The 14,698-nt window shown below is 42.1% G+C and overlaps 3 protein-coding genes across 4 annotated transcripts; all 3 read right to left on the bottom strand.

Moving 5' to 3' along the window:
* Nucleotides 1-494: 494 nt before the first annotated feature.
* Nucleotides 495-1,770, bottom strand: hmx3b (H6 family homeobox 3b). 2 transcript variants are annotated; one of them, XM_056430269.1, is made up of 2 exons: nt 1,382-1,770; nt 495-1,144 (listed from the first exon to the last, which is right to left on the bottom strand). In XM_056430269.1, the coding sequence occupies exons 1-2, from the start codon at nt 1,659-1,661 to the stop codon at nt 549-551; spliced, it is 876 nt and encodes a 291-aa protein (XP_056286244.1). In that variant the 5' UTR covers nt 1,662-1,770; the 3' UTR covers nt 495-548. The 2 variants fall into 2 exon arrangements, with proteins under 2 accessions (XP_056286244.1, XP_056286246.1); XM_056430271.1 differs by having other exon boundaries at nt 495-1,141.
* Nucleotides 1,771-3,180: 1,410 nt separating this feature from the next.
* On the bottom strand, nt 3,181-8,692 carry acadsb (acyl-CoA dehydrogenase short/branched chain). Its single transcript, XM_056430545.1, has 11 exons — nt 8,586-8,692; nt 8,134-8,296; nt 7,940-8,040; nt 7,639-7,845; nt 7,377-7,547; nt 7,132-7,257; nt 6,966-7,058; nt 6,759-6,848; nt 6,516-6,653; nt 5,990-6,089; nt 3,181-4,838 (listed from the first exon to the last, which is right to left on the bottom strand). Exons 1-11 carry the CDS (start codon nt 8,616-8,618, stop codon nt 4,762-4,764), a joined length of 1,299 nt encoding a protein of 432 aa, XP_056286520.1. The 5' UTR covers nt 8,619-8,692; the 3' UTR covers nt 3,181-4,761.
* A 970-nt stretch (nt 8,693-9,662) lies between these two features.
* On the bottom strand, nt 9,663-14,572 carry LOC130203621 (short/branched chain specific acyl-CoA dehydrogenase, mitochondrial-like). Its single transcript, XM_056429954.1, has 11 exons — nt 14,498-14,572; nt 14,073-14,235; nt 13,897-13,997; nt 13,587-13,793; nt 13,258-13,428; nt 12,855-12,980; nt 12,689-12,781; nt 12,482-12,571; nt 12,239-12,376; nt 11,530-11,629; nt 9,663-11,347 (listed from the first exon to the last, which is right to left on the bottom strand). The coding sequence occupies exons 1-11, from the start codon at nt 14,531-14,533 to the stop codon at nt 11,271-11,273; spliced, it is 1,302 nt and encodes a 433-aa protein (XP_056285929.1). The 5' UTR covers nt 14,534-14,572; the 3' UTR covers nt 9,663-11,270.
* Between the last annotated feature and the right edge of the window lie 126 nt (nt 14,573-14,698).

Raw genomic sequence — 14,698 nt, 5'->3', positions numbered from 1 at the left:
TTTCTGAAGGATCACATGATTGTCTGCACTATAACAAAGAGAAACATATTTTTTTGTAGGTGACAAATGCTGGCAGCCAATGTGAAGCCAACGTTATTGCACAATATTGGAAAATATTAAAATAATAAAAATCCACATGTTTTCCCATAACACTGACACAAATATCTGTAATACACATGGACAGTCAACCCTGTTTAAAACACGTTTTTTCTTCTTAAAATTGAATACATTAAATTATGTTCACCCACTTTAGAGCCTGTAACAGTTTCACCAATAATAATAATAATAACAATAATAATAATTCCTGTAAAAGCAATTGTAATTGCAATATGGACTTGATCAAGGATGCTCCAGCAGGATAAATGATGATTACATATAGGATATAATAATAATAATAATAATAATAATAATAATAATAATAATAATAATAATAATAATATCATGACCTAACATTATGTCCGTTCAATCTACAAAATATACAACATTTTATTTTTTCCAATGAAGGTCACTCTTATTTAAAAACATATGTACAGATGACGCAGTCAGTGTTAAACCGGCCTCAGCAGTGGGACCGGGTGGGAATAGTACATGTGATGGGGAAAAGCCAGGAGTGACTGGCTGCCTGGTGAGATTGCAGCGGGGCCCCCGCCTGTTTCTGTGGCCCCGTTCTCGTGGTAAAGTATGGGAACCCGCACAATCCTCTGCGCCGCCGCATGGCTCAGGTTGGCCGCCTCCAGCTCCGCGGCTAGCTGCCTTTTCCACTTATTCCTCCGGTTTTGAAACCAGATTTTCACCTGCGTCTCCGACAGGTGCAGCGACGCGGCCAGGCCGGCCCTCTCCGAGCTGCTCAGGTAGCGCTTTATGTCGAAGGTGGACTCCAGCTGGAAGACCTGACTTCTGGAAAACACCGTGCGCGTCTTCTTCTTCCGACAGGGCTTCCTATCGGAGTCCAGCTCGCCCGTGTTCCTCCTCCAGTCGTCCTCCTGGTCTACTTCTTTTTTCGGCTCTTCTGAGTCGCTGTCATCCAGGGCGATATCATCGTCGGCGCTTTCCTCTTTGCCATCATGGTCACTTTTTGGGAGATCCGGGGAGCGCCTGTCCAGTGCCGGCGATGCTTCCCTCAGGTTGGCCTTCTCGGAGCCTGCTAAGAAAAGAAGAAGAAAAGGACGTGTTGAAATATGACCCGCTGAGCCGTTACAGGTGTGATCTTGAAAGGCAAACACTTTTGAATGATACACACAGTTTATTGGTGGAATATGCGTTTTATATTAATCCCTATAATTCCTGTATATGCTTATTTCAAATTCCACATTATGGTATCCTCTCCTTTTTATACAACCAAAACACCACACTTAGCAGCGTCAACGTTAATTACATTTACCTCCAGTCCTCAAATGCGTCCCGAGTGTGTACGGGTACCACCAGGTGGACGCTCTCTCCAAATACTGCGCAGATAGTCCAATTCTCTGAGTTGGCAACTCAAATCGAGGGAAAGACAAGTCACCGAGCCGAGAGAAGAAGCTGCCTTCAAACACGCCTATGGACGAGCCGAGGAAGCTCCTCGGCTTTGTGGGTTTGTCTTCAATGTTCAGCAGGTTCTTTATGGAGAACGGCGAGTCTTTTGCAGGTTGGCGAGTCTCTTGCGCATCAGAGTCTGCCATCGCCGTTTACTGTCCGGTGTGGATCACCATCAAAACGTATCTAGGGCGAATACAAACAGCACCCGAAAAAGAAGATCGTTTTTTGTTAAAACTATAAGCGAGAGATGAGAGAAACAGCTCGCGGTGATGATCAGAGGGAGAGCTCAGAGATCACTGCGTCAAGCTTGCGCTGGATTGCAATGATGAAATAGAAAAATATGCCATCCGAGTTAAAACGCGCTCCGGCCCTGCTATTGGGCAGGTACAATAGCAAATGGGATTTGAGATGAAACCGCGAGGGGTTGTGACGAGAATAGACTGCGGAGAAATAGGCCGGCCAAGCGTTTTTGGCTTCGGGCTCAACAGTGCGTACCCACTTATCATCCAATTAGATTATAGAGGAGAACGTCTCAGGGTTTTTTGGGCGTGCACGAGCCGCAATCATCTGTCAGTAAATTGAATAAACGGTGCAGGGATTATCACACCTCCACGAGGAGCTGTAAACAGCGTGGCCCTGGCACACATATTACGCACATTACGCATGTTTTACGCACTATTGTAAAGCACCGAAACCATAAAAAATAACACACAAAAATAAGAGATTTCAACTTTAAAAACAGTGTTATGGTTATTATGATATTATAGAAGATGATAGAACATTCCGTGCTGTTGTTGAACTTTGTGAACTGCAGAGGAGCAACCTCATTCACCTGTTATTTCAATATCATGTTTCACCTCTGTGCAACAGGAACGCACGATGTACCTGCACCAGAACCCATTGACTGATGTCATTATATTATTCAGGAAGTGCTACAGCCAGACATCAAATTGAATGCTCACCACTGTGATAAAGGCTTTTCAAATCAGCTTTTTTTACAAAAGCCTACAAACCCACAGGAGCATGGTGATGTTATACATGAGGATGACACAATTGCTTCTGTCAAATATTACAACAATGCAGGTGCTTGGATGCAGCAACATATATTTACATAATGAGGCATTCAGAAAAGCAAAACAATGTGGTCAGATTAGATGTGGAGATTGCATTCACATTTCTCAAAGTCATCAAAATTACTTACAAAAATTTATTTTTAAATCATCCAATATGCCACAAAATCGTATTAGTAAAAATGGACATACGATTAAATATAAAATAACCACACCATGGAATTCATTTGAGATTCATCAACACCAAACTTCAAGCGGATGCAGAGAACTGATTAAAAAAAGGTAATCCGCTCAACCCACACACATCCAGCATGTCCTCTTAGCTCACGGAGCGCTCTCCAGCTCTTAAGGACAACACTGTTTTGTGAAAAGCTACTTGAATCCCTGCATAATTAGAGGTCTCATAGCTGTGTTAAAGATGGGGGCGGAGAAAGAGGCTAGTTGAGCCGCGTTTGCCAATGCAAAGTGCAAAGCAGATAGCTGTGTGTCCATCAGATGATGCTCATTGAACAGAGGGGTTTCCCAACAGACAAGTCAGAGTGGACCAGAGGGGCAAACGAAGTACGACTAATCAATGATACAAACACACGTCTTGGTTTTTAATTGTTGTCATTTTACTCATACTTTATGCTGATGTTAGTAACATGTTGTTCTCCATCCGTGTTCATTTAATTTGAACCCGTCATGTTCATCATCTAATTACGCCACCCGCCAAGACTAACTCTCCTCATGTTGGAGTTTTTGTATCCGTGATGCCCCACGCCTAAATGATACTATTTATAATATCCGTTGTGTTTGATCTGGTGTCAACAGGTAACACTGCATGAATATATCATATTATGGTAACAATTCTAAATAGAATTAAGTTAGGTATCTAGATATATTTTTGTCAGGAAGTATTTTACAAAAGGAACATTTGAATTTAACTCTTTTTGTCTTCTAGTATACCATTTCCCCATCTCTCCGTTTTGAATAGTATATAATATATAGTTGTCTGGCCACGAAGGAGAAAGGAAGCTTTGTTATTTTTCTGTTAAAATAAAGTTTCATTAATGTAATAACAAATCTTCTCCATAACTTCATGGAGATCTGACATTCTATATAAATGACAATTGTGACAATCTCCATTGCGACAGTTTTCATCCCTGTTAATACATATAATCATCTACAACACAGCCTGTGTGTCATGTACAACAACAGACCTCATTGTACACAGCACAGGCAGTGGGGTTGTTATCAATCTCACCTGAACAATTATCAGTGAGTCGATTATGCAAGCCAGGTCCTTTTCATCTGAAGCATGGGCATAATTAAACTGATATAAAATGTCATTAGAGGTGACAGGCTGGTAAACGACTTGGCAGGACGAGTCTCAGTGAGAAGCTGTCTCAACTCAAAGGGCTGCTGTCAATGGAGAATGCTGCCATCTAGTGACAGGGTGAAGTATTAATCCGCCTCAGTCACAAAGAAAGCCGGCCAATTGCACTATCATATTTATTGGTATTGCCAAAGTTATTAATATATTAATCAATACTGAATATTTCTTGATATGATGCAACATAATTTTCACATTTCCCCAAATAAGGAACTCTACAGAAATAAGGGATTAATGGAGCTTATAAAGATATAAACATGTTAGAATTCACCTATTTGAGAGCCTGCGTAAGCAACACACTATGAAGTGATTGAGCTCAGGTCATATAGCCGACCCGGAAGGCACTGGAAAAATTCAAAGAAAATCCCAATCAATATCTTTCAAGATTCTCATCTTGAAACGTATATATCAGTTATGCTGTGCTGTTATGATTAATCACCATATCTCAATAAGCAGAAGAAGAAACAGTGAACAAGAGGGAAGCGATACAGCTCTACAAAAATGTTGTTACTCCGAGACTTTTGGAAAAGTCTGATTGACAGCAATACAAAGAAATCATCGTTGTACCATCAACTTTAAACCAAAAACTGAAGAAATGTACCTCCACCATCAATAACATCAGTAGTGTGAATCACTTAACAAGAGAACACATTGGTGATATCGGTCACACACATCTATAACTGCAACAAAACTCTAGAAACATGAATGCAGATCTACAGCAATGCACTCAGTCATTTGAGGGGAAGAATATGGAGGGTAACACAGGTTTGGGATCCATCAGGCTCCAGTCCGATGGTGTCAGTGATCATACTCTTTATCAATGAACTTGGCGATCGTAGACAGCTGAATATTTGTTGTTCCCTCATAAATGGTGCCTGCACATGGGAGACAAACCAAAGCATTAGAGTCAATTCCTGACATACAAAACAAGGTCAACTTTGTCTAGTTCCCGTGGACAGTACATGAACCTGCAGCTTTCCCCAAGAGGAGACAAGAGGACTTATTATGCTGCTCAGTGTGCCCGTACTCCCGGTCCATGCTGAATTTCTATTGAAATAACAACTTTTTGTGACTCCTTCATCTGTGCATTGCAATTGCTAAAGTGCAACCTGGGAAAAAACAAAACAAAAAAAACTTGAAAAATGTGGCACTAAAGAGTTTAACGGAGTTTTCCACTCCATATCTTTTCAAAACAACAATAAAGTGAAATCTGTGCAAAACAAAACGAGTGCAGATAAGTGTGAGCCAGCAAGTGTTATCAGTACTAGAGGCTGAAATGAGCTTTCCACTACAAGTCTTTTAGAAACGGGGTCGCAGACTTGATACGACCACCTACAATTCATGCTCAATGTTGAGCTCTTGTTTTGAAGGGCAACCACAGAAAAGCCACTCTCAATTCATGCTCAATGTTGAGCTCTTGTTTTGAAGGGCAACAACAGAAAAGCCACTCTAAATTCATGCTCAATGTTGAGCTCTTGCTTTGAAGGGCAACAGCAGAAAAAACACTCAATTCATGCTCAGAATTGAGCTTTTGTTTTGAAGAGCAACAGCAGAAAAGCCAATCTCACTGAGGTAGGATGTGGAGAGTCAACAAGAATGTTAGTCGTCGCGCATGCACAAACATTTACAGGGAGTTATATGCATTTCAACATGTATTTAATAATGACTTAGTTTTATGTCTGTGTACTTTTATAATATGTGACAGTCTCAATAGTAGTACCACTGCGCCCCACTAGAGGGGCACACCTCACAGTTTGAGAGCCACTGGTCTAAAGGCACCTTGAGGGGTCCATGGGGGGGATTCCTGCGGAGTCCGATTACAGCCGCTGCTCTCAGCCCTTCTCTCCGCCCCGCTCTGGTCCAATGACTAACAGCTACACCTGACTCTCCTGCGGCCCTCACGAGCTGTGTCCTTTCCCACATTGTAGTTACCGAAACCCGCTCCAATGTCAGCAACAACCGAAGAAGCAGTGTGCCAACAAGCCCATGTGGTGCATATGTCATGCACTGTATACGTCATGCTCACCAATTTTACAGTCTCTGTAGTATTTCTCTATGGGGTAGTCTTTGGTGAAGCCGACCCCTCCCATCCATTCCAGGCATTTAGATGTGGTTAGGGTTGCAACCTGAGGAAAATAAAACATAACAGACTCTTATCCCATCTCGTAAACGTTAAATTAGCAAATTTCCACTTTCATGAAATATATCTCAATACATAGCATATTCGTTTTATACTTTGTACTGTGAACCTTTGGACATTTATTGGACGATGGATTTGGAGAAATAATGCAAGAGCCATTTTGTTTGTTTTGGTTCTGTTGGACCTCCCACCACCAGGGGGCATAGGGCCACTGTCAATTAAGACAGAGGTCAATATAATCAGCGTGAGCAGTAGGGCCAGGTGTTGCTAGATTGGCAGGCGCACACAGTTTTAGAACAGGTGACAATGTGTTTTGATTTCTTTCATTTTGATCACAATATATCCTAGAAATACATATAAATACTGCAAAGATTATCAGCAACACCGTCCTTGTGAGAATGAGGAAGCTCACCTCTCCAGCGAAGTATTTCGCCATGCAGGCCTCCTTGATGAAAGGTCGCCCAGCTTCCTTCAGACGAGCCGCGTTGTAGGTCAGCAGCCGACCAGCTTCGATCTGCGATGCCACGTGCGCTATTTGGTGCTGCATGCCCTGGAATACAAACAGTAGCGTAACGACGTGAGAAACCCCACGAACACACTGGTCCCCAGAATGTGAATAACCACTGAAAGAGGAGAGTCGACTGTGGATCTTAACCTGGAAGTCAAAGATGCGTTGTCCAAACTGGACTCTCTGCCTGGTGTAAGCAATAGTGTGGTCAAAGCAGCCCTGTGCCAGCCCGATCATCTGGAACACACAGAGACCAGCTGAGCACACGCAATAATTCCCTCTCACACTTTTTTATCTCGATTTAAGCAAATTTAACTTGTTTTGAATATATTATTTATTTAAAGACTGCTCTACCTGAGCAGCAATTCCAATCCTCCCCTCATTCAACATCCCGATGGCATACTTGTACCCCTGACCGACCTGGCCCAAAATGTTCTTCTCTGGTACCTAAAATGAAAAGCAGGAAGTTGGTAAAAGCCACAGCTCCATCATGGTGGTCCGGCGCAGTGCGAGGTGTTACCTTGACGTTATCGAAGTTGAGCGGGCAGGTGGAGGACGCACGCAGACCGAGCTTGTTCTCCTTCTTGCCGATCTCAAGACCCTCCGTGTCCCGGTCCACGATGAAGCAGGTGATGCCTTTGTATCCCTGTCCATTGAGAGTGAGTTTGTCTTTACATTTGTGCATTATGTACATGATTGTGGATGTTTGCTGTTTTTTGAAACCGACAAGAGAAACAAAGATTGTAGAGCTGAGCAGCTACTCACAGAAGAGGGGTCGACATTTGCCATCACGAGGAAAACACCTGCATGCTCTGCATTACTGATCCACATCTTGGATCCGTTGATGACGTAATAGTCTTTGTGTTTCTCAGCACGCGTCTTCAGAGAGAAGGCATCACTCCCCGACTCTGCTTCAGAGAGGCAGAAGCTTCCAACCTGTGTGACGTGACACAGGTACGGTTCAAAAGCAAGTGCAGGAAAACATAACAATAAATATGCTGTCGAGACGGTATGTTAAATAGCTCACCATGTCGGTTGACAGTCGGCTGAGGTACTGCTCTTTCTGAGCTGTTGTACCCAGTTTGATGAACAGCGTGTTGATCAGCGTGTTCTGGACGTCACAGAGCACAGAGATGGAGGCGTCCACCTTCGCCAGCTCCTCAATGACCAGAATGGAGGAGAAGAAGGTGGAGCCAGTGCCGTTGTACTCGGGGTCAATCTCGATGCCCATGAGCTGTAAAATAATTGATATCACAGTCACTTGTGTAGAAAAAAAACCTTCAGTGAACAGACATATTTGATAATTCACCATTAAATGATTTACATACACCCTGTTCAAAAAGAGATGTGATCACTTCCTCGTCCATGGCAGAGTTCTCATCCATCTTTGACACAAATGGAGCAATGCGCTCCTGGGCATATTTCTTTACTGTGAAAGAACAAGACACATGTTCAGTGTTCAGCTGCCAGCAGCAGTATAATCCATGATAGTCCTACTACTACCACCATATGTTCAACTCACCTGCTTCCCTCATCATGCTCTCCTCCTCTGAAAATGTCTGCAGTGGAGGAAAGGAGACCACACCAACTGCTTTGTCTGAGGACACATCTGAGGCAGGATTGGATGACCTGCTCCTCCATCCAGCCTGACATGCACCCCATGGTCGAGAGATATTCCTGCACGACTAAAACAGGACAAACAAAAGTGGAAATGCACACTTTAAACAAGATTACCACACGGCCATCATTCACCACTGTTGTTAGGTTCATTAATTCTTCATGTCCTTCCGGGTTTGTGATCTAGCTAATCTACCAGTAGGCCTACTACAAGTGTGTCTGCGCACTCATGCTCGCGTTAGCTGTTTGTTAGCTTCGTATTTAAAGGATGAAGTTGTGCTGCAGTGGGACATTTCAGAAATGAAGCGCCGAAACCCCGAACATTGTTATTGCTGTAACAACGGTATTCAATCTCACCTTTGAGAAAATCCTGACCAATGGTGCCGCCATGATTAGTTACAAAATGTTTACGTGCGTGCCTACGTCACGGCATGCGTAGACAACCAGAGGTTTAATGCTGCCTTCAAGTGCAGTTTGTGTCGGTGGTAAAAGACAGTTTCCACTTCTAAAAATAGTCAGCCAGCCCGCAATATATTTTTTGGTACGCATTTATCCTAGGCATTACGGTAAAATCGTCTAAGAACCAACTTCAAAATAAGAGCACACTTCCGGTGAACGTTACTAATTAGGCAATACGCCCTTAAATACAAATACAACAATAGCCTACATTAAACTATATGAATCATCGAATAATCTTGAATCTTATGAATGGTGAATTTAAAACTATAACTCTTCCATTATTGGGACTTTCTGATGTAGATTTTAAAAATAAAAGCTCATGAAAATCACATTCATGAGCAAATGTGTCTCTAATTTCAGATTAGATTTGAAAGGAAATGGTCCAAAACTGAAAATTCATTTAACTTCTGATGCAAAGTAGACCACCTCAAGATGTCCATCAGAGACAATCAAGCCCTTCTGATGTTTGATTTAAAAATGAAAGCCCGTCAAAATCTCCTCCATGAGCAGAGTTTTTGACAGGCTCTGGGTGAGTGACACCTACTATTATTCACAAGTGCAATTAGTTCGTTACTCTGGATCATTTCCTTTCTGTAACGCTGATCAACTGTACACATTATATCTTTTGCTTCTGTCCATACAAGCCAACAAGGGCATGGCTCGTTTAATAGAGCACATCCGCATCCACACAGGTCCGTGTTCATGGAAACAAATGAAACACAGCATGCATACCAGTGGCTCTCAGGGTGTAGGTCATTAAATATATTAAAGTCCATTTGACATTCCCACTCGAATGGACTGGGAATGTTCCTAATCATCTATTGTTATGATTGTACAATATATCAAGAGAAGCATCGATGTCTCAGTGAGAATCTGCCTCAACTCAAAGGGTTTCTGTCACTTTGGAGAATGCTGCCATCTAGTGACAGGGCTGCGTTTTAATCTATCTCAGTCACGCCAAAGAAAGACGGTCAATTGCACGAACATATTTATTGGTATTGCCAAAGTTATTGGTATATTGCTCTATATAGAATATTTCTTGATATGTTAAATAATTTCCACATTTCCCCGAATAAGAAACTCTACAGTATTTATGGAGCTTATAAGTGTGTAAATATGTTGTAATTGACCTATTTGGGAGCCTGTGTAAACAACACACTATTAAGTGATTGAGCTCAGGTCATATAGCCGACCCTGAAGGCACTGGACAAATTCAAAGAAAATCCCAATCAATATCTTTCAAGATTCTCATTTTGAAACGTATGGATCAGTTATGCTGTGCCGTCATGATTCATCACCATATCTCAAAAAGCAGAAGAAGAAACAGTGAACAAATTACACAAAAGTCAAAATGTCTGACATCCGTTAGGTTTAGAGCATGATCCAATGAGAGTTATTTTTACGTTTCCATGTGCTCGGACTACAATATCACATTGGAATGTACATGTATTCAGGCCTGGAGTCTCATCACACATGTGGAATTTGGAAAGCATCTGATTGTGTGGAGATACATTGGTTTATTCGTTCACGGCGATGGATCAAACTTGCCGATGAATCGCCGCACTTTCAACATATTATTAAAATCTTCACAGGGAAGCATTATCAAGGTCTTAAGTCTATTTGGAGACATTTTGGGAGGGATCTGATTAATCTGTGAGGATAAGGGGTAAAAGTAGAGAACATGCAACTTCCTGTTGCCATTAGGTGGCACTATGCTTACAATTCTAAATGATCATATGCATGTCTTAAGGGTCGGGAAGTCATGACATATGAAACATATGGAGCAGATTAGATAATGTACGGCTGAGTTAAATCATCTTCCAAGTTCATGGAAAATTGTGTTTCTTTACCGTTGCTTCGAACGCCCAGTTTTATTTATTTTTGTAATCCTTTAATAACTTTTCACTGCTAAAGTCTCAAGATCATTCTGTCCGAATTTTTTATTAATCGGTTTAATCTCAACGAAGGAGTTTTTTTTACAATTTACCAAAATATGAAAAAAAGGCTAAAAATGAGAATGAGCGATTGACTGTAGCTGCTTCGAAGGATTGGATTTTTAGGAGCGTTTAGGAGGAGACAAAATGGCGGAAAATCCAAATAGGCGGAGCTTAATGGTCTCTGAGAAGCATTTTTTAGTGAAGACCCAAGCGGACGTGTGTGCCAAACATCAAGTAAATCGGTCATAGTTGGCACTATAATATGAATATACTGCAAATAATAATAATAATAACAAACATTCGAAGAACAATAGATCCTTTACCGACTTAGTCGGGTCTCGGGCCCTATAAATAGGAAACAATAAGTCCTCGACCGGCTTAGTCAGATCGCAGGCTCGAAAAATCATCGTTGTACCATCACCTTTAAACCAAAAACTGAAGAAATGTACCTCCACCATCAGTAACATCAGTAGTGTAAATCACTTAACAAGAGAACACATTGGTGATATCGGTCACACACATCTATAACTGCAACAAAACTCTAGAAACATGAATGCAGATCTACAGCAATGCACTCAGTCATTTGAGGGGAAGAATATGGAGGGTAACACAGGTTTGGGATCCATCAGGCTCCAGTCCGATGGTGTCAGTGATCATACTCTTTATCAATGAACTTGGCGATTGTAGACAGCTGAATATTTGTTGTGCCCTCATAAATGGTGCCTGCACATGGGAGACAAACCAACGCATTAGAGTCAATTCCTGACATACAAAACAAGGTCAACTTTGTCCTTTCCCACATTTTAGTTACCGAAACCCGCTCCAATGTCAGCAACAACCGAAGAAGCAGTGTGCCAACAAGCCCATGTGGTGCATATGTCATGCACTGTATACGTCATGCTCACCAATTTTACAGTCTCTGTAGTATTTCTCTATGGGGTAGTCTTTGGTGAAGCCGACCCCTCCCATCCATTCCAGGCATTTAGATGTGGTTAGGGTTGCAACCTGAGGAAAATAAAACATAACAGACTCTTATCCCGTAGACACTACACGTTAAATTAAAAACTCACTTTAACGCACATGTTATGATATACATCTCTAGACATTGCATATTCTTTTCATACTTTGTATTGTGAACCTTTGGACATCTATTGGAAGATTTAAGACATTTCTGTATAAACCTACCACTTCTAAAACCTGCACAGCTCTGCAGAGATTACATTTAAGCATTTATTTAAATAGTATTACTTCATATTTTTATGGTATATTTCCTCTCTTCTATAAGCATGTTTTGTCATTTCTGCAAAAATCCTTTGAAAATCCTACGTGGCAATAAATCGGATTCTGATGTTATAATTACTTTAATCCAACCAGGAATATGTTTCACAAAGTCAACAAATATAGATTTGTACACGAGTTCCCTCGCCACAATAGCACATAAAAAAAATAGGGTCATCAAGGTTCAACAACACAGATGTATTAGGATAAATAATGTAAAAATGTTTAAGTATAAGAACAAATAGAACAAAACGTAACACTGATGATCACAATATATCCTAGAAATACTTCAAAGATCCTCAGCAACACCGTCCTTGTGAGAATGAGGAAGCTCACCTCTCCAGCGAAGTATTTCGCCATGCAGGCCTCCTTGATGAAAGGTCGCCCAGCTTCCTTCAGACGAGCCGCGTTGTAGGTCAGCAGCCGACCAGCTTCGATCTGCGATGCCACGTGCGCTATTTGGTGCTGCATGCCCTGGAATACAAACAGTAGCGTAACGACGTGAGAAACCCCACAAACACGCTGGTCCCCAGAATGTGAATAACCACTGAAAGAGGAGAGTCGACTGTGGATCTTAACCTGGAAGTCAAAGATGCGTTGTCCAAACTGGACTCTCTGCCTGGTGTAAGCAATAGTGTGGTCAAAGCAGCCCTGTGCCAGCCCGATCATCTGGAACACACACAGACCAGCTGAGCACACGCAATAATTCCCTCTCACACTTCGTCATCTTGATTCGAGCAAATTTAGCTTGTTTTGAATATATTATTTATTTAAAGACTGCTCTACCTGAGCAGCAATTCCAATCCTCCCCTCATTCAACATTCCGATGGCATACTTGTACCCCTGACCGACCTGGCCCAAAATGTTCTTCTCTGGTACCTAAAATGAAAAGTAGGAAGTTGGTAGAAGCCACAGCTCCATCATGGTGGTCCGGCGCAGTGCGAGGTGTTACCTTGACGTTATCGAAGTTGAGCGGGCAGGTGGAGGACGCACGCAGACCGAGCTTGTTCTCCTTCTTGCCGATCTCAAGACCCTCCGTGTCCCGGTCCACGATGAAGCAGGTGATGCCTTTGTATCCCTGTCCATTGATAGTGAGTTTGTCTTTGTACATTACACAGGCACAGGATTTGTTAAGACTGAGTGAGAGAGTAACCATTTTAGAGTTTATAATTTCTGATATTGTTGTTTTGGATTACATATTTGTGGTATGTAAAGGCAGGGTTGGTAATCTTCTTCCGAAATGTTTTATATATTTGTTAAAATTCTCATTAGATCTTGACAACAATCAATGCATCAAATGCTCTGATATAAACTGAGAAGAGAAACAAAGATTGTAGAGCTGAGCAGCTACTCACAGAAGAGGGGTTGACATTTGCCATCACGAGGAAAACACCTGCATGCTCTGCATTACTGATCCACATCTTGGATCCGTTGATGACGTAATAGTCTTTGTGTTTTTCAGCACGCGTCTTCAGAGAGAAGGCATCACTCCCCGACTCTGCTTCAGAGAGGCAGAAGCTTCCAACCTGTGTGACGTGACACAGGTACGGTTCAAAAGCAAGTGCAGGAAAACATTACAGTGCAGAATAAACACAGCAAGTCAAGGGATCAACCGTATTATGCCACACCCACAATGTCCTGTTTCATGCCATATGCTGTCGAGACGGTATGTTAAATAGCTCACCATGTCGGTTGACAGTCGGCTGAGGTACTGCTCTTTCTGAGCTGTTGTACCTAGTTTGATGAACAGCGTGTTGATCAGCGTGTTCTGGACGTCACAGACCACAGACACAGAGGTGTCCACCTTCGCCAGCTCCTCAATGGCCAGAATGGAGGAGAAGAAGGAGGAGCCAGTGCCGTTGTACTCTGTGTTAATCTCAATGCCCATGAGCTGTAAAATTTTTTAAATATCAGAGTCAATTGGGTAGAAACAAAGACAGCCACTGACTGGGAACAGACATATTTGATCATTCACAATTAAATGATTTACATACACCCTGTTCAAAAAGAGATGTGATCACTTCCTCGTCCATGGCAGAGTTCTCATCCATCTTTGACACAAGTGGGGCAATTCGCTCCTGGGCATATTTTTTAACTGTCAAAAAAGAAGACATATGTTCAGCTGCCAGCAGCAGTATAATCCATGATAGTTCTACTATGTTCAACTCACCTGCTTCCCTCATCATGCTCTGCTCCTCTGAAAATGTCTGCAGTGGAGGAAAGTAGACCATACCAACTGCTTTGTCTGAGGACACATCTGGGGCAGGATTGGATGAACTGCTCCTCCATCCAGCCTGACATGCACCCCATGGTCGAGAGATATTCCTGCACGACTAAAACAGGACAAACAAAAGAAAATGCACACTTTAAACAAGAGTGCCACACTGCCATGTCGGTCATCATTCACCACTAGTGTTAGGTGGATCAATTAGTCACGTCCTACGGGTCAGCACGAAAGTCACCAAGAGACAGCTGTTACTTTAAATTAACGCCACGTAATTCAAGGATAAAGTTTTGCTGCAGTGGGACATTTAATAAATGCAGGGCCGAAACCCCGAACAGCGCTATTGCTGTAAGAACAGTATTCAATCTCACCTTTGAGAAAAGCCGGACCAAAGATGCAGCCATCATTAGTTACAAAATGCCTTTAAACGCGAGCGCAGGTGAAAGCATGCGCGGACAACCAGAGGTTTGATGCTGCCTTCAAGTGCCCCCTTGTGAGAATCGGATTCTTAACACTTAAGCATACATTATAAAACTATTAAGTAAACACAGTGTAAATAAATACACCAGTCG

This window comes from Pseudoliparis swirei, chromosome 13 (genome assembly GCF_029220125.1).
Source record: "Pseudoliparis swirei isolate HS2019 ecotype Mariana Trench chromosome 13, NWPU_hadal_v1, whole genome shotgun sequence".
Lineage (NCBI taxonomy): Eukaryota > Metazoa > Chordata > Actinopteri > Perciformes > Liparidae > Pseudoliparis > Pseudoliparis swirei.
This window is presented reverse-complemented; position numbering and strand designations above follow the sequence as displayed.

Coding starts and splice junctions, on each gene's coding strand:
- hmx3b (XM_056430269.1), bottom strand. CDS start 1,661: ATGGCAGACTCTGATGCGCAAGAGACTCGCCAACCTGCAAAAGACTCG. Junction 1,145..1,381: donor GACGCATTTGAGGACTGGAG/GTAAATGTAATT, acceptor TTCTTTTCTTAG/CAGGCTCCGAGAAGGCCAAC.
- acadsb (XM_056430545.1), bottom strand. CDS start 8,618: ATGGCGGCACCATTGGTCAGGATTTTCTCAAAG. Junction 8,297..8,585: donor TGGTCAGGATTTTCTCAAAG/GTGAGATTGAAT, acceptor GTCCTGTTTTAG/TCGTGCAGGAATATCTCTCG. Junction 7,258..7,376: donor CAAATGTCGACCCCTCTTCT/GTGAGTAGCTGC, acceptor CTCAATGGACAG/GGATACAAAGGCATCACCTG.
- LOC130203621 (XM_056429954.1), bottom strand. CDS start 14,533: ATGATGGCTGCATCTTTGGTCCGGCTTTTCTCAAAG. Junction 13,998..14,072: donor GAGCATGATGAGGGAAGCAG/GTGAGTTGAACA, acceptor CTTTTTTGACAG/TTAAAAAATATGCCCAGGAG. Junction 13,429..13,586: donor GCCGACTGTCAACCGACATG/GTGAGCTATTTA, acceptor CACGTCACACAG/GTTGGAAGCTTCTGCCTCTC.